Source organism: Fusarium pseudograminearum, chromosome 1 (genome assembly GCF_000303195.2).
Source record: "Fusarium pseudograminearum CS3096 chromosome 1, whole genome shotgun sequence".
Taxonomy (NCBI): domain Eukaryota; kingdom Fungi; phylum Ascomycota; class Sordariomycetes; order Hypocreales; family Nectriaceae; genus Fusarium; species Fusarium pseudograminearum.
The window spans coordinates 5,896,010-5,912,968 of record NC_031951.1 but is presented as its reverse complement, the minus strand read 5'-3'; the positions used below and the strand labels follow the sequence as shown (position 1 = coordinate 5,912,968).

At 48.6% G+C, this 16,959-nt stretch overlaps 4 protein-coding genes across 4 annotated transcripts, besides 2 other annotated features; 1 reads left to right on the top strand and 3 right to left on the bottom strand.

Moving 5' to 3' along the window:
• Positions 1-858: 858 nt before the first annotated feature.
• On the bottom strand, positions 859-2,626 carry FPSE_11149 (uncharacterized protein; the record flags this gene model as incomplete). The annotated part of the gene is made up of 2 exons (XM_009264266.1): positions 859-2,350; positions 2,409-2,626. The coding sequence occupies 2 exons, from the start codon at positions 2,624-2,626 to the stop codon at positions 859-861; spliced, it is 1,710 nt and encodes a 569-aa protein (XP_009262541.1).
• A 1,760-nt stretch (positions 2,627-4,386) lies between these two features.
• FPSE_11148 (uncharacterized protein) lies at positions 4,387-8,468 on the bottom strand (the record flags this gene model as incomplete). Its single annotated transcript, XM_009264265.1, has 8 exons — positions 4,387-4,454; positions 4,563-4,910; positions 4,960-5,151; positions 5,205-5,617; positions 5,668-7,404; positions 7,457-7,626; positions 7,880-7,890; positions 8,330-8,468. 8 exons carry the CDS (start codon positions 8,466-8,468, stop codon positions 4,387-4,389), a joined length of 3,078 nt encoding a protein of 1,025 aa, XP_009262540.1.
• A 720-nt stretch (positions 8,469-9,188) lies between these two features.
• Positions 9,189-10,847, top strand: FPSE_11147 (uncharacterized protein; the record flags this gene model as incomplete). Its single annotated transcript, XM_009264264.1, has 4 exons — positions 9,189-9,378; positions 9,431-9,972; positions 10,025-10,632; positions 10,685-10,847. The coding sequence occupies 4 exons, from the start codon at positions 9,189-9,191 to the stop codon at positions 10,845-10,847; spliced, it is 1,503 nt and encodes a 500-aa protein (XP_009262539.1).
• Positions 10,848-13,967: 3,120 nt separating this feature from the next.
• Positions 13,968-13,998: a microsatellite.
• A 2,280-nt stretch (positions 13,999-16,278) lies between these two features.
• FPSE_11146 (uncharacterized protein) lies at positions 16,279-16,554 on the bottom strand (the record flags this gene model as incomplete). The annotated part of the gene is made up of 1 exon (XM_009264263.1): positions 16,279-16,554. One exon carries the CDS (start codon positions 16,552-16,554, stop codon positions 16,279-16,281), a length of 276 nt encoding a protein of 91 aa, XP_009262538.1.
• Positions 16,555-16,938: 384 nt separating this feature from the next.
• Positions 16,939-16,957: a repeat region.
• Positions 16,958-16,959: the final 2 nt, after the last annotated feature.

Below are 16,959 nucleotides of genomic sequence, written 5' to 3'. Positions count from 1 at the left end.
CCGGTACAGGGAATCGAACCCTGGGCTCCGCGGTACTGATCTCTCAGGTTATGAGAGCGCGAAATGTTAGCCACTACACCATACCGGATGCTATTGGCTGTTGTTACAGGGGAGTCTGTAATTTAAAACTGTGTAGTATGTTCACAAGCGCTGTTGCAACTATTCCGTCAGGTATTTGTAAAACGAGACATAGAATGGCTCATTTGACGCATTGGCTTGGATCAGGCGCCGATGAGTGTGACAGACATAGAAATCATGGCTATACGCTGAACCCTCTTTCATGCAGGCTCAAAGGGAGCCTGGTAGCATAACGTTGTGTCGTTCAACGTTTACCGTCGACGATCTGACACATCCCCCATTATATCTGGGTATTGTGCGATGCAAATACAAGCCTCGCAGATAATAGATGCACACCAAATGAGCTTCCGCTATTCCTTTAAGGAATACTTTAAGTGGCCATGCCATACACCAGACAAGCTGATCACACGTTACCAATGAAACGAGCATTTGTGCAAGTGGGTTCAATATGTGATCTCTGATATCAAGGTTCCGCAACCTAAAAGTAATGTACAGCCCTCGTAGGGAGTCAATAGGACCTCGAAAAATGATTCCGTTTTCGTCTCCATATGATGTCAAATACGCCCAACATGCGTTTCCAGACCAATCCTTAAAAGATGTCTGATCCTGCCAAAATCTCTTGACTGGTATTATTTCCAGCCCTCTCTGTATCGTAACACGTACCTTAGTTCGTAGAAGCGTTATAATCCCAAAAGTCCGCCCAAACCGCATATACAAAAGATGCAATTCACGCCAACACACTCACAAGAGCCCGCGGTGTGCCTTGCAAGTAAAGGGCCGTCAGCAACCCTGCAGGTGCTGTGTCAATCCCACCACCGGAATGGAACTCCCATGGCTATCATCTCCCCACAGCCAATCAGATACCTGCTGACCGTCCCAGCTGTAACTGCCCATAGGGCTGACGGGCGCGGTAGATGTATCAGGCATATTACCTGCGCCTTCTATTGGGTAGGATGAGCTAGCAAAAGTGCCAGACTCTTTGGCAAAGTCTGATAGTCGTGTGAGACGAAACTCGTGTATCTGGGCTGCCTCGTCGGTGTCTCCTTTCTTGTGTAGTGCAGACTCAAGATTGGCAAGGGAGCTGAGGAGGATGCGCTCGTCTCCTTTGCAGGCGGTGATGAGGTTGGATGCTTCTCGGAAACGCTCAATGGCCAGAGACAAGTCACCCATCTGGTAGCTGTAGTTGCCCAATTGGACGTTCATGCCGGCTCGTTGCTCCTCGTCTAGGTCCCACTCTTGGAGAGTGTGAAGGTATTGTATAGCCTCTTCGATCTTGTTCTCAGACGTTTTCACGTTACAGACAATGCCGGTCTGGAGGATGGCGAGTTCTCTGAGCCAAGGATGCCGTAGCTGGGTAGCCTCTGCCTTGGCTCGGTATATCGCAGAGACTTCGAGTGCCTCTGCTGTCTCGTCGTGATGGAAAAGACAGTCAATATGATCGCAGTATAATATCGTGGTAAGCTCGTTTGCTGGCCCAATCCATTCTTCGAAGAGAGGCACAAGTGAGGAGTATAGACGTGTAGATAACTCATAGTGCTCTGAAAACTCTGGAGACCCAACTATTTGCCAGATCTGTGTCATGGGATGGTTCTGCCCTAAGATAATAGGTATCAGACCTGCGAGGTACTTCATAACGATCCCCAGGAGGTCCCCATTATGGAATCGATAAAGGTACCACAGTAAGAATGGCGTTCGGGTAGCGAAGACAGGGCTCCCAGAGGCAACTATCTCCTTGAGTGATTCGAATGCGGGGGTAAGAATGGTGCCGATAGATATGTCGTCTTTTCTCATCATGGATCTGTTGACCAAGCCAAAGCTTGTCACCACACGTTCAAATAACTCTACGCTTCGATCGCCGGTATTTTGACTGCCACAACTGACGTTGTACTCGCATTTCCAGGCTCCTTGCGTGAAAGACGTGTCGAAATAGCTCGTGAACAGATCGATGACCTGGTCTATATGAGAAGTCTCCTCAGGTGGCGGCGGTGGTAATGGACTGCTGTGGGAAGGTAACGGTGTATGGCATTGAACCTCGAGAGTCGTCTGGATGGTAGGCACAACGCCAGCACGGAAGCGAGCGACAAGCTGTGGATTCCTTCGGATGTATCTGTTGATGTTATCGATATCGACCGGTTGCCCACGGATGGTAAACTCGGACGTCTTGCCCTGGGCCTCACGCTCGGTCCTGAGGATAAGTATGGCAAGAACCTCATCGCTCTTTAGTTTCTTGTCCAGCCCCCACTTCCAGATTCTCGACTTGTACATTTTGACTCTGCAGAACTCGAGGTCAATCACCCGTGATGAGAATGAGAGAGTGTGTTGTTACGCACGTTGCAGTGAAGCCATGTTCACGCTCGAGGACTTCCATGACCTCTTTGAGCGGCCGCTTCTCTTCCTGATATAGTTTTGTGATGATTGGACGCTTCTTTTCCCATTCTGCGCTAGGGATTCGTCTTCCTGGAGCGCAACGCGGTAGGCTCAAATCGGTGTCGTCTGAATCACCGGGTGTGGCGCGACGCCTGGCCGAGAAGACGCCCGAGGTAGCCATTATGACATTGCCTTGTTGGGTTTATTGAGTTGTGTGTGTGTTGCTGGTAGGTGGCGATGAAGTGAGTGAATCGATGGCCGTAGAGGTTATGTGTTGTAATGTGCCGTAATGGTGTATATAAATTGGGGAGAGTGAAGATTAAAGAAGGAAAGAAGAAGAAGAAGGACGTCACATTGATAATGATCAGAAAGTTGAAAAAGAGCGGAACCAAAAGGATTCAAGGCTAGGTAAGTACGGTAGGCAACCCGATGATTTGACTTCTTTCTTTCCTTCTCTGTAAGCTCAAACCCTGCCTGATCCCCCCTCCCGTCAACTCCACTCCGCTCCATCCATCAGCGCGGTACCTTCCTAACGTATTGGATGAGGAAGGGGTAAGAGGAAGGAGTAGAGGCAACCTTAACACGCACAGCTAAGTTCAGCCCATTAAGGCTGTATGACCGTTAGATGTACCTACAGAGAGTGTGTGTAGCGGCAGAAGTGGGTGATATCCAATACTTCTCATGGACTGAAAGCGCTTCTGAGGTGGGGACTGGTGATTGAATCATCCATGTCTTGTCTTGAGACGGGAATCCCCGCTCATCAATCAATTATGCCTTGCGACAATTTAGCGTCGTGGTACCTGTCTGGTGCTTATTTCTTACCCGTCCACGGTTGTCGAGTCATTTGATCCTTCGCCAAGTCACTCCATGAGTCTGTGGGTATATCAGGTATCTTAAGTTTTATCTGTAGGTATTTACCAAGTGATTTATACCCACATTTCCATGTCGCATTGTGTGTCGTATGTAGATGTTGTACTCTACAAATCTCGTCGATCCATCTTTTCAGCCTTACAGATATTAACTTGGTTAGGTGTGCCTCTGTCTGTCGGGCGCCCCAGTAGTACCCGACCCGAGCTCACTCCACTTCCAACGGTTCCTCACTCCGCTAGGGACCATACCCCCGGCTGTCACGGGGGGCCTCACCCTCTATTCGCTCTTGTCTGATACCGAAGCCTCAGCCCTTCGGCCGAGTCGAGTCCGACATCTTCAGCCCTACTTGACCTGGGCAGCAGAAAGCCCCCAAACGCGCAATAGTACACTAGGCGCAGATAGCTTGTTGCGCATTTCTCAACAGGACAGTCAAGTCAAAGAAGGTGATAGCTCCGGAAGGGCAGAAATCCGAGAAGCTGCCATAGCCACATTGCACTTTGTTGTTCCTGCATCACCCGTGACAGATCCTTCATATTGGCTGCTTGTTTGATTGGGGAATCACGTCTATCGCCATCATTGTTTACAGGTTGTGCAATTGTATTAGCACTTCATTATTTCTGCCGTGATCTCTGAAGCTGGACGCGCAAACAGTAGGTTGTAGAAAACTTGGGATCTGAGCTTTAGAGGCAAAAATAAAAAAGTCCTAGAGGTCGTCTAAGCCCGTAGCAGAGTGATTAAACTATTGCATCTTTTAAGTCGATCAACTCAAGGGTCCAGTGACAATCACTTTCTTCTGTCAACCCAGTCGACCATTTAACCGTACCATGACTATTTGTCAAGTCCACCAAGCGAAAGAAAGCACTCTAGTCAAATGAACAATAAATTGACATGCATGCTACAGTACTACCTAGTCATTAAATCGTAACTACCTATCGTAAAGACGTCATTCATTAGAAAAATGCAGATGGCGTTTTGGACGCCCACTAACTAGCCTTTACCCGTGTACCCAAAAGTATCCAAACTCCATGCCTTCAAATCATGTCATTAAATATCATGAGTGGAAAAGCCACCTCATGTTTTTCGCTCCCGATTGGGGTTATATCTGCACCAATACCTCTCATGGTTTGCCTTATTCCAGCCTGTACTGGACTTGTTATCGCACCCAGATCGAGAAAACCGGCAGGGCATCTTTATAGGAGGCTTTTTCGGGCACGCAGTGCGCTCGTGCTTACCGAGGTTCGACTTACTAGACAAGACCTTGCCGCAGTCGGGGCAGCTCATGTTTGCCGTTCTCGTTGAACATTCTTGTTGGGGGGTTGTACGTTCATCCAACCAATCTATGTTGCTCGGAGTCGCGCGAAAGTCCTTGTATTCCGTTCTTTGGGCTGACTCTCCTGGAAGTTGAGTCTCGAAAGACAGCATGGTCGCCGTGTCTTGCGCTGGAGGAGTCAAGATGTCATCGAAAAATATGCCTGTTTCCTGCTGCTCAATCAGCATCAGGCTGTTGTCCCCAAAGCTCAAAAGGGCTGGGTCCAAGTTCAATGCATCCTGGGCTTCTTCAGGCTGATAAAGAGACTCTTGAGCCATATGGTCATCTGTGAATTATTAAAAAGAGCATCGTAACGTATGATTGACGACAAGTACCTTTCATGGCCAACATCCATGGGCTCATTGGGTGTTCGAGAGGGGTCTCCATTCCAATACCAGAATCGTACGAAGCATAATTATTTCTGTCGAAGCTGAGATAATCTTCAACTATCGCTGTTGACCGATTGATGCTGGCAGGAGCTCCAAACAAGTGTTGGGACGAGCCGCTGTCCTCGACGTCTTGGATCGCTAAATGGCTGTTAATTCGAGTAACTGTGTATCTTTGAGTGCAGAAGACCTACCGGATGAAGTTGCAAACAGGACATTGAGCGCCACAGATTGTAATAGAAGAACCACCCTGGGTTCAACAACGTGTACATCGAGCGCGCTGTCTCCCCTTGCAGTTGTAGATTCTGGGCCGGGTAACGCCATCATCTCGACATTTGGAGAGCCCTTGTGGTAGCCCTGTATTTTTCGCTGTATAGCCCGTATCCGAGTGCCTACGGGTTTTAGGTCAGGGGGCTTGATATGAGTGACCGAAACAAGATCCCTAGCCAATTCACCGAACCGCAGGGCGTCCTCCCGAGACGCTGGCAGCGTGTTGGGGGGTAGACACTCGGTCTTCCAAATGGCACGGACAAGTTCGTCAAACATTTTCCTGTCTAATTCTCGTTCGAGGGCCACAACTTTCCACCGATATAGATCCTGAGTAAATCTGTATACTGTTAGTTATTCAACATTACTAGCCATCAGTCTGATACTTACTCGGTATCTCGTTCCCTACTATCTGGAAGCTGGTAGATCAGCGCGTCAGCGACCAGAAGGGCTTGGAGAACGGGTGCGAGTCCAGGTGGTGCCTGGTTTCTCAAGATGTTCCGTAAATGATTGAGACCCGACCTGGAAAGACTTGTGGGGTTTATGCAATGATTTCGGATGGTACCATACTCTCCCACGTCGCCACGCTGATCAAAGAACTCTTTAATTCTCCGGCAGCTTTGCTGCAAGCGGAGCATAGATGAGTGTCCCAGATGACTTCTACGCTTGTAGCTGCGGGTAAAATCGAGGAGCATCGGTCTCTCAATTACTTCTTGAATAGTGCTGTAGGGGTCTTGAGAGGGCCACGCTTGAGTACTTCGCACAGATGGGGGATCAAACTGGGGCGATAAGACAGGTGATAAGACTTGGGAAATTGAGAGATCTTGGGGTGAAATGCAAAAGTCGGGCACTCTTGGGGAAGAGACTGTCACCGAAGAGGTCCCAGGGCTGGTTGGATGAGACATGAAAGGTGTAGGAGTGGTCTTTGTCATCTGGTCTTGCCGTGAACCAGACAAAGCACTGCTAATACCAGATATGCTGCTGTTACCACCCGATGGACGGAAAATTGGTCTTTGGTAGGGCGAGTATCTACCTGTAGGTAAGAACTGGGGGGCCCTTGGTACTGGGTACTTGGCGCTCATGGCCTCATGAGCTGACGTCTTTGGCTTCGGTAGGTCTGCCAGAACGTCCAAAATATCCGTGAATCCCATCTCGACTGCAAAATTGTTGGCTTTAACCAACTCGGAATGATACAGAGGGCCCTCTCTTAGCAACAGACGGATTACAGCAACTTGTTGCCATAGAATTGCGGCCAGGAGTGGTGTAAAGACGCGGTCGCTATGACCAACAGCATCTTCAATTCGTCCTTCAAAAGTATCGAGTTTGTTGGAAATCAAGGCACGAACAGCTGGGCAGTGACCGAGACGGATAGCGACACAGAGTGGATCGTACGTTATATCGGGATAATCAGGGTTCGGCATGTCTCCCTCCATTGACCGTGTCCGTTCAACAAGGTCTAAGATATACACATATATATCGAAGAAGCCTTCGTCAAGAATCTGAGAGAGAAGACCAGCATCGTAGATGATCTGGATATCGTTGGATCGCAAAAGCGGTTCACAAAACCCACTGAGAAGGTCCAAATTACCCGTTCGTGCAAATTTGTTGATCTGGGCATTCTGGGTCTCTAGGAACTCATTTGAATCCTCTTCGCTGATCTCTCCAAGCTGGAAGCATTCCTCAAGGTCATTCACTCCAAGATCCATGTTTCGTTGATGGATATCTCGGAGAAGGGAGGGAGTAACGACGCCTTCCTGGCGTAGTCGACCCATGTTGGATCCATCGTAGAGAGACCGCTCGAGCAGGAGGTCATCAACAAGCAAGCGCATCTCCTTGGTTGTATCGTCGTATGGATGGTTGTCTGCCAAGAAGTCTAGCTCAGCTCGCAGGCTATCATAATGTTGGAGAACTTGGTCAATGCTGAGCGCAAGTTGCAAGGGCGGAACGATCTTGTGCCCGAGAACTTGGCAGATGACTTGCTTGAGGTCTCTGCTTCTAAACTTGATGGTGATAATGTTACTTGCTCTTTCCTTTTCGACGACGAAGGACATGGATGGCAAGTTGCTCTGTGGCCCGGCCGCAACGAATCTGCCGGAGCCAGATGACACTGCGCGGTAGATGTGGCCACTGGATTGTTAACATACGCACGAATTAAAATTTACGATAAAGCGCGACATACTTTTCAAAAGTTTCGGTATATCCCATGTACGGACCTTCATCTTCTGGGAACGGCGAGGAGTCCAATGGCGAGCGCTGGCGATGGAGCGGCTGCGCAGGGATATTGATTGGAATTGACATGGCTGTAGGTTGATGGCTCATGGAGGACACGCCCACGAATTTCGATTGAAGCTGCACGGCACTGACATGAGGTTAATTCTGAAGAGAAGAAGGAGGTGAATCAACATTGTTGGAGGAAAGTCGGGATTTCCTGATGCGACATCTGATAAATTGTTGTAGCGGACATTGATGGGTTTCCTAATACATGGTAACAGACATTATTGGGCAACTTGTGTGAGTCGTGTGGGTGGGGAAAGTTAGGAATCCGTAGGTAGGCGGTTGAAAGCGGGGAGCAATCACGAGACTGTCGTGTCTTGATACCTACATTACCTGCAGCTATGGATTATTTCCATCGTCATTTGTAACAATCTTCAGCTAATTACTAAATCAGACACAACTGTTCCGGGTATTCTTGCTTATATGTGACCCAAATCCTCAGACTTGTCCCATTCATTCTCATGCAACCAACAACGTGGGCATTGCCTTTTGAGTCCGCGACTGTACCAATTGATAGACGGACCAGCACAATGCAGTTGCCTTTCAGTACATATTATCTTTAGTTCATTGGTCCACCATCCTCGTCTTGTCGGGCGAAACATGCTGCAGTCAACACACCAACTCCATGCACGACTTGGTCGACCATGAACATCTCGTGGTCGAAACCTTCCAAGGAGTTCCTCCATATGCAGACACGAGCACGGCCCCGTAGTTTCCTCCACGGCTTTTACACTCCAAGGTGCGCCATGGTATTTGCGGTCAGGGACTGACAGCTTACACAGCCTCCCAATGGCGAGCATCCTCTTACAGCTCGTGGCCAACATAACCTTGTCCACCAGTGGGGCTTGTTCGAAGATCATGGTAAGGATCTCGGGGGGCAGTGTCAATAGTAAGGACGAATTTAAGGCGCAATCCATGTTGAGCTAATCGTTGTAAGTCTCCAACTGATTCCATATGTTGGTTGTATGTTGAGAACTCACTGTTGCTGGGGTTCTGAATGATATGGTACGAGAACAGTCGACAGGCTCCGATGGCCCAGACCTGTTTCTGAATTGGACTGGCATGGCGTGAATAAACTGGATAGGTTCCCTCTCAAATCCTTCTTCATGGTGGTATTAATACTACCTATGAGGTATCATGTGCAAGGAACAAGTGAGACACAGAAGATGAAAGATGTGCAATGGCTCTGAGTGAGGTCATCGATCTAACCAGTGCCGCACTGGTGCACATCCATTACTAACACAAAAATACTTTCTGCCATTGAAGATGGATAGGGATGGAGAAGGGAACAGCAAATCCTTTCATCTATTCTAATGAAACGTAGTAGGTATATCTCAACAAGCATTAATTGACCGTCTAACTTAGTAGGTATTCCTGCTCTCGTCGTCTCCATCAGATCAGTAGTATTTGAAGGGTTCGGTGGGCCTAGAGGCTAACATCACCTAGGGAACACCCTAACCCATCTTATGAACTGTGATTGGCCCGCAACCTCTTAATTACCTGCCGCCCCGCGACGCCAGCCGCGTAAAGTCGCGTCTCCCACTTTACGCCTTCCATTCTTTCACTCCTTGCCTGTAATTTCGTCTTCACAAACCACAGTACACATCTCCAACGATATTGACATCGACATCGGCATCATGTTGCGGCAAGACTTTAACCGAATTGACCCCAAACGGCGCAACGTTGTCGACCACCGTAAGAAGCAGTTTGCTTCACCAACATACAAGGACCTCGACTATCCCTATCGTCTCAACTTTTACACGGATCCTCCCACGGCCGATATCACACTCGAGCAGTTCGAGCAATGGGCCATCGATCGACTCCGAGGTAGGCAACATACAATCGCACAACAATAAACGACACATCTAATACTTGATAGTTCTCGCCGAACTCGAAGCATGCGCCTTCCGCAACAAGACACCCGCCGAGACAGCAACCCACATGAAGCCCATTCTCAAGCAGCACCTGAACCTCGAGGCCAATAGTTCAAGCTCCAAGAAGCTATTTGAGCAGCGACAAAAAGACCACTACAGCCACTTCATTCTACGACTAGCCTTTTCGTCTACTGAAGACCTGCGCCGTCGGTTCACCCGCGTCGAGACAATGCTTTTCCGTTTACGACTCAATGAGGACGATCTTTCAGAGCGATCAGCCTTTGTCAAGACTCTTGGTCTGGACTGGTGTGAGGATGTGACGGAGGATGATAGGAGGGAGTATGCTGCGGAGCTAGCTGCCTTTACTAGCAACCGAAAGGGCGAGAACGACGACGACACTTGGTTCAAGGTGGACTGGGAACGAGTTCCTGATCTGATCGAGAGCCGAAGAGTGTTCCTCAAGGCTGGAAAGGCCTTCGTACCTGGTCGTGAGCAGGCCGGCATGGTGGTTTCCGAGTTCACCTCGCGCTTAGAACGACAACTTGAGGTACGGCGACCCAAACTATGGTGGGCGACCTGAATACTGACTGCCTGAATAGTTGACTGCCCGAGCCCTTCCCCGACTCGACGAGGACGACCGACTTACCCCCATCCTCAACCATCTTTCCAAGAACTTCATCACCCCCGATGCTTCGTACACATCAGGCACAGCCGCAGTACCTGGTGCAGAAATCAGCGCCGCCAACATCGACAACCTGTCTCAACATTTCCCAGCCTGCATGTCCCACCTGCACCGTTCACTACGTCGAGATGCTCATCTGAAGCACTTTGGTCGACTGCAATACTCGCTCTTCCTCAAGGGCATCGGTCTTAATCTGGAGGAGTGTCTTGTGTTCTGGAGAAAGAGCTTCAACAAGATGACAGATGATAAGTTTAACAAAGAGTACCGCTACAATATTCGTCACGTATATGGTGATGTTGGAGGCGACTCCAACCGAAGAGGAGGTGGTTACAGTCCGTTTAGTTGCCAGAAGATCCTCACAGAACACCCCCCTGGCCCCGGTGAGGCTCATGGATGCCCGTACCGACACTTTAACTTGGAGAATCTGTCGGCACTCGTACAGGCTATGGGTGTCAATGATCGCTCTGTTCTTCAGGGTGTTAAGGAGGATAAGGACAAGCAAAAGTTCCACATGGCATGCAATCGGTAAGTTCTTGTCTGGTAATGCTGTTGTCTACATTTACTAACTATGTCCCAGCGTATTTGAGCATCTGCACAAACAAGAGATTAGGAAGGCCAAGGACGAGGGCGTCATGACTCAATCACAGCTCGAGACCATTGTTCATCCCAATGAATACTTTAAGCGCAGTTTCCTGCTAAAGAATCTCGGCAAGGAGACAGACGTGCGAATGGAGGGCTGATAGCTTTGATGCTCTACGGTCATTGGTTATTTGGTTACATGAATATGAGGCTCGGATAAGACGTTATAATTCTGATTGTAGGAACTAGATTTGGAGTAAGGCGTTGGGAAATAGCCTTGGCATGGATGTATGTACAGATGGATAGTATACTGTATGGATGAAACCTCAGTATGTAGATGATCGAGAAAAAGGTATCTCGACAGTCTAAAATGGAATATTCTTAGAAACAATGCAGAAGCATCCTTGATTGACCGCCAAGATGGCAACGGACAGCCCTATAACCACCGCAATTAAGCTAAAGATGACCGTTTTGGCCGTCAGAAAAAGGGCCCTTGATCATCATCTGCATCATGTCGCATTTTGCATCTCACATCGCGCACACGCCTCAGGAACTTTTCCTTCTTGGTGCACCGTTTTGCTTCAAAAACCCTGAGCTGTCAAATACCTCAAAACGGACCGTAAGCGACGTCACGCCCCCCCATGTCCCGCCTGTTTCTGATGTTTTTTTTATAGACCGCCTTGTTTTATTAGGTATTATTTTTCTGTGTGCAACACCACAGAAAGCGAATGGAGTGAGTCGTGGGGCTGCACGATGAGGTCAGTGTGCGGGATGACGAAAGAGGCGTGGGTCCCCCCCTCCCTTGTAGCTTGTCTCTTGTGTCTTGTACGCGTGCGCAAGTGAAGGCATTCGCAGGGTCTTTGTGCGGGAAGCCCATGCAGGTTGCAGTGGTGGTGTGCGCAAGGGAATTGCGCGGAGGGTGGAAAAGGGGAACCTGTTCTTTTGTTGGTTTGTTTACGAGGCAGGGAAAGCTATTTACTATTTTTGACGTTCTTGTACATGACAAGATAAACACTTGTTCTCTCATTCGAGATCGATCTTCCCAAGAGGCTCAAAACTGGAGAACATATGTACAATTCTTTGATGATCTCCCGTTTCATTTCTCCACAGGGAAACCATCTCACAGCCCATAGTTTCCCAGCACGATGGTTGAACAGATCTTGTCATTATTAATTTGTTTCTTTTTTAAGTTGTTCTCCTGTTCCTTTGCCCTACTTTGCGGTGTGGTTCCTGTCACCTTAGTACTAAACCCGCCTGTGACATCAAGGGCCAGTGGTTCCAAGACAGAAGAGAACCCTTGACGCATGAGAGCAACCTAACGTCATCCCTTGCGGCGAGCTAAAACGTCCCCTCCGTACGGGCGTTGGGGTGCGTTATGACATCGGAGCTGTATTCAGTCTGGCGCAGCTGTTTATTTCAGGCTAGATACAGTGGTGTTTGTGTCTTATTGGTAGCCTGGTTAGGGGGTGTGTGAGACCGAAGCTGCTGCTGCTGCTGACCGACTTGGAAGGAAAAGACGTCAACCTGTTGTCGTAGTGAATGGAAGAAGGCCTGTGCAAACGTGATGGATGGTGAGGGTAACAGTGAAAGTCAAGATGACGGCAATAACATCATAGCGGAAGCGATGGAATGACATTGGAACTGCACACCGGAAATTCGGCGGCCGTGTTGCGTATGCCACATCTAGACACCGGTGTTAGGGCGGCCCAGGCGGACTTGAGCTTAATCCGGCCCTAGGAAACAAATTTTATATCCAATTCCGTGGTATACGCAGCATGGGGCGGGCCGGGCTCGGTATCTTGGTTATCTATCTTGCTTATTTATAATTAAAAGGTCCGTTAATACCGTCGTATAACGGAGAAAGATACCGAACGACGATGTGAAACTCAAGTTCGGGGAGTCGGAGCTAGAACGGCGAGCTAAGCAATCTTGTCAATCACGGGTAAAGAAGCTTCCGTGCTGCTTGTCTTACAGCCAAGTTGACCAGTCTCATATCCCAAGACAGGGAGAGAGACATGCATTTGAGTCAAAGGTAAGATAAGGCTTTTCTGTCCCTAATTGCTTATGATGGAACACATTGCCAAGAAAATGGCATCTCAAATTACAATTATAGTCTCATACAGCACCACTGACACAGCTGCAACTCTCACATCACAGACAGGTACGGTTACAATGCATGTCAGCTTTTGGTCCTGAATTGAGGTCAGAGGTCCGTTAGTTTTTAGATACAGACCCTGCCAGTTCCTGTCTTGAAGGAAGCTTGTGCAAAAACCCCGGTTTCGCTGTAACCCCGCGGGCCGAAGATACTATTTCGAGCTTGGTTTACGTTGGATGACCCTGGGCTTTGACTTGAGCAAGGAACCGAACAGGAAATCAGGCTTGGCACGGGACTTGCAAAACAGTTTACTGTATCCGCAGCTATCTACATAATCGTACAGATTAGACGTACGATTCAGGCACTTGATGGGGAAGAGGAGGATGTGGAGAGTGTCGAAAATGGAACTGACAGAGGGCGATCACCACAATACGCTCGGGCTCTTTGTTCCGGCATTGAAGCCAAGCCACCAGCGCCATCTTTTCTATCTTTATTTTCTCCCTCTTCAACAGCTACGGTAGTGCTGAATCTAGACCTGCATCTGAAGGATAACGGACGGGACGGCATAGCTAAGCTAGGTAGTTATGCTACACGAAACAAGCCCATGTAACGCATTCATTCCAGTGGCCTAGCTAGCCCAGTCTCCCGCATTGCACTTTTGCTTCTGCAAGCCTCAGAAAAAGACAGTTTATAATAGGTAGCCTAATTATTTTAGACTGCCCCCTCCAACTGCCGCGACAGGCCAAAACTTTGTTTCCTTGCAGGCGCACCGCGCGCAGATTGAGTGCTGGTGCTGGCGCTGGAGGAGGGGTTGGGGGAGTCGGACTTGTCGGTGGTTGAGTGAGGGGAAACTCGCACATTAGCCTCTCAAAGCTCTCCATACTGCTGCTTCAAAAGTCAACTACCGTTGTCCAGCCAGGCCGGGGTAACAATTCGACGGGACAGGACAGGGAGGGAGTGAGCGAGTCGTGAACAAGAGCGGAAAAAACACCAACAAAGAGTTAGCACAGACGGATGGCGCATGGCTTGCAGAAGTGTATTTGATTAAGGATGCTCTAATCTGTAGCTACACACTCGAATTGACTTTGGATCAATTGTTAGTTGAAGCTCGTTTGCAGCTGTTTTCAAGGTCTCAAATGTCATTACTTGACAGGTATAGGCAGGTATTACGTAGAGTTTATGCAATAGCCTAGCCCAGCCCAGCCCAGCCCAGCCCAATTCCTCTGATCTGCATGTTGTGCAACAGATAACATCTTCCTGTCCTAGTCGACCTGGCGTCCATACCCATGCCGAGTAGTCGTAATCTTCCACGTATCTCCGAGATAATGGACTCTCTTTCTAGTCTAGGCTCTCACGCACAACCAAGTGGGACACATGTGGGAATAGCTTCAAATGAAGGAAAGGGAGCTGGGAGCAAGAAGAAAAAAACCAAGGCGGAATAAGGAAAACGAATGAAAAATTGCTGCAACCGTAACTACGAAGCGAGGTCCCCACCAAAAACCCAGCAGAATGAAGCAAGTAAACCGAGGAGTGGATATGCCTCGTCTTTTTTTTTCTCTCTGTTTCTTCAATTGGGAGACAACGAAACCGAAACCCTAGCCGAGGGAAATCTCCAGAACTCCAGTCCAGTCCAGACCTGATCAGCCATCAGCCATGTCCGGGATTAAAAAAAACCTGGAGAATCGAATCCAGACAAAGTGTCAAAAACGGTAACGGCAGAAAGGGGGAGGCGAAAAAAGGAGGACGGACGGCGGGAATAATGAGTACTCTAATTGAGACCAGACGAAATGAAGTGATACGAGACATGTCAAACTTAACCTAACAGAGTTTCCATTCGCATTCGCATTTGCATTTGCATCTGCATTCTACTCTGTGAATCCATCCAGACTTCTTTAGACCCCATTTACGAGAGAGAGAATATCGCGTCTAGCCCGGTTGAAGATTTTACGACGTTGCCCATCTGTCGCATGTACAATCTCCACGGCTTGGCATGGAAATACCATACAACAGTAGCAGCAAGATGGGGCCCAGACGTCAGTGGCTGGGTTTGTGAGCCTCGGCGCCAACATGGTGAAGTTGCACTCGACTTTATCGGCCATTGGTTATGGAGAGGGTCGTAAAAATGGAAATTCCAACGTCTAGATACAATGAAAAGAGCCAATAGTTGCATCACTGACCCTGGTCCAAGACACTTTTTGAACGCATGCTAGCAGCCATGCGAAGCGGAGAAAAGCGGCTCGTGAGCGTAGCGCGGAGAATGACAAGACAGGACAGGACAGGCCAGAGGTCAAAAAGTCAGTAAAGGTCAGGTGTTGAAAAAGGGACCAACGGCATGGTTTACAAATATGCAATGCACAGACTACATTTATTACATTGGTGGAAGAAAGACACATATGACCTGATAAACTGTCATGATGGAAGACATAGACGTAGGCGAAATGAATTATCATGAATAAATAAGATAAATATAAGAGTAAAAAATACTGTCCAATCGGCATTTGCCAGGCACCAGGCCATGGTCTCTCTGCGTGTTCTCAATTCCACGACGATACATACATATTGATGATGATACAACAAAAACCCTTTCTTTCCAAGTAATGCGCCCGCCAGATACAAAAAAAACAGAGGGTATCCCTAGGTATATAATAAGAAATGTTACAATTCCCATCCCAAAGAAAACTCCATATACATGATGATGATGATGACATCAAAGTCGTTAAGAATGATGATGAAGAATAAAAAATGTGGTCATAAAAGAAGAAAAGACAAAAAAAATAAGAAGCGAACCAAGCTTTCCAGTGGTGTTTCACAAGAGGCAGTGATGTGCTCGCTCTCATTTTCTTAAGGGTGTTGTGTTGATCTGATCTGATCTGGGTGTGATGTGCTCCAAATCTGCACCAGCACCAGCCAAGAAAGCTGGTAGGCTGTGCTGATCCGGGAGCTGACGGGGGTCCCGTTGTTGATCCCGGACACGCCGCGCCCAATCACTCGAATGCCCTGAGCCCTTGGACAGAGTTCCCTTTTTAGGGTTCCTGAATGGTCTCGCAATCGTGAGGAGGAATGGGAGGGGTCGTGGCTGTTGATTGGTATCGTGGGAGGGGGAGGTTTTTGCGTCAAAGAGTATGCCTGATGTTTTTATCGTCCAGGTGCAGGTTGTGGTCGTGTATACATCTGCTTTGGCGGCGATAAATAGGCTATGTTCTCTTGGGTTTGAGCTGCCATAGAAGGCTGCTCAATTTCCATGACGGAGGGTGCGGGCGGGATGTCGTTGATGCGGCAGTGTCGAGGCCGTAGTCCATCCATCCTTTCCCTTGACGTCCAAGAGATGATCTGTCGCAATGATGCTGTGTGTTGTTGGTTGATGATTTGTTTCCCTCCACCAAGAAAGAAGAAAATAAAGAAGCTGGAAGCCAGTGTCCGGAGGTAAACTAATCGTGTGCTGTTTGTTTTCGAAACTTGTTTTCAAGCATTTTGCTGCCACGGTCGACGCTATTCATTTATTTGTAGCCGACCATCTTTGCGCAACGTTCGCAGTAGTAGAGGTTGTGGGCGATGCGGACCATGCCCATTGTGCTGACGTCGTCGGTAGATGTGGTCTCGACGGAGCGAGCGCATCGCATGCAGCGAACAACCTCGACCGAGGCGATGGGGAGAGCAATTGCGTCCATGCTGTGTCTGTAACCCGAGTCGGAAGAGGACGATGATGATGACGAGCGAGATGATGATGTTGAGCTGTTTGATCCAAAGTGGTGGCTTGAAGGTCTGGCAGACATGATGAGAGAGAGGAGGAAGAGAGAGGTATGATATGTGTGGTGGGTAGTGTGAATATATAGATGTTGCAGTAGCAAGCCGTAGTTGTTCTTTTTTAGAGTCAAGCAAGGTCCAAAGGAGATTTGGTTGTACAAGGGGATGATAATGGGAGCACAAGCAAGGAAGCTAAAGCCTTTTTCTGTTTGTTTCAAGTGGATGGGGATGTGCTGGCGCTTTGTACTTCTGGTCTTGGTTTACTTCGCCCGGGCTCGTTTTCAAGGGGATGGGTGCTAGTTTAAGAAGGATGAGAAGTTGACCAGGGGGGGTCTGTCTTCTGTCTCTTGGGCTAAGCTAGGCTTCTGGAGCCTTGAGCAAAAAAAAAGAAAAAGAGAGACGTGAGAGTGTCCGGGGGGGGGGGGGGGGGGGTG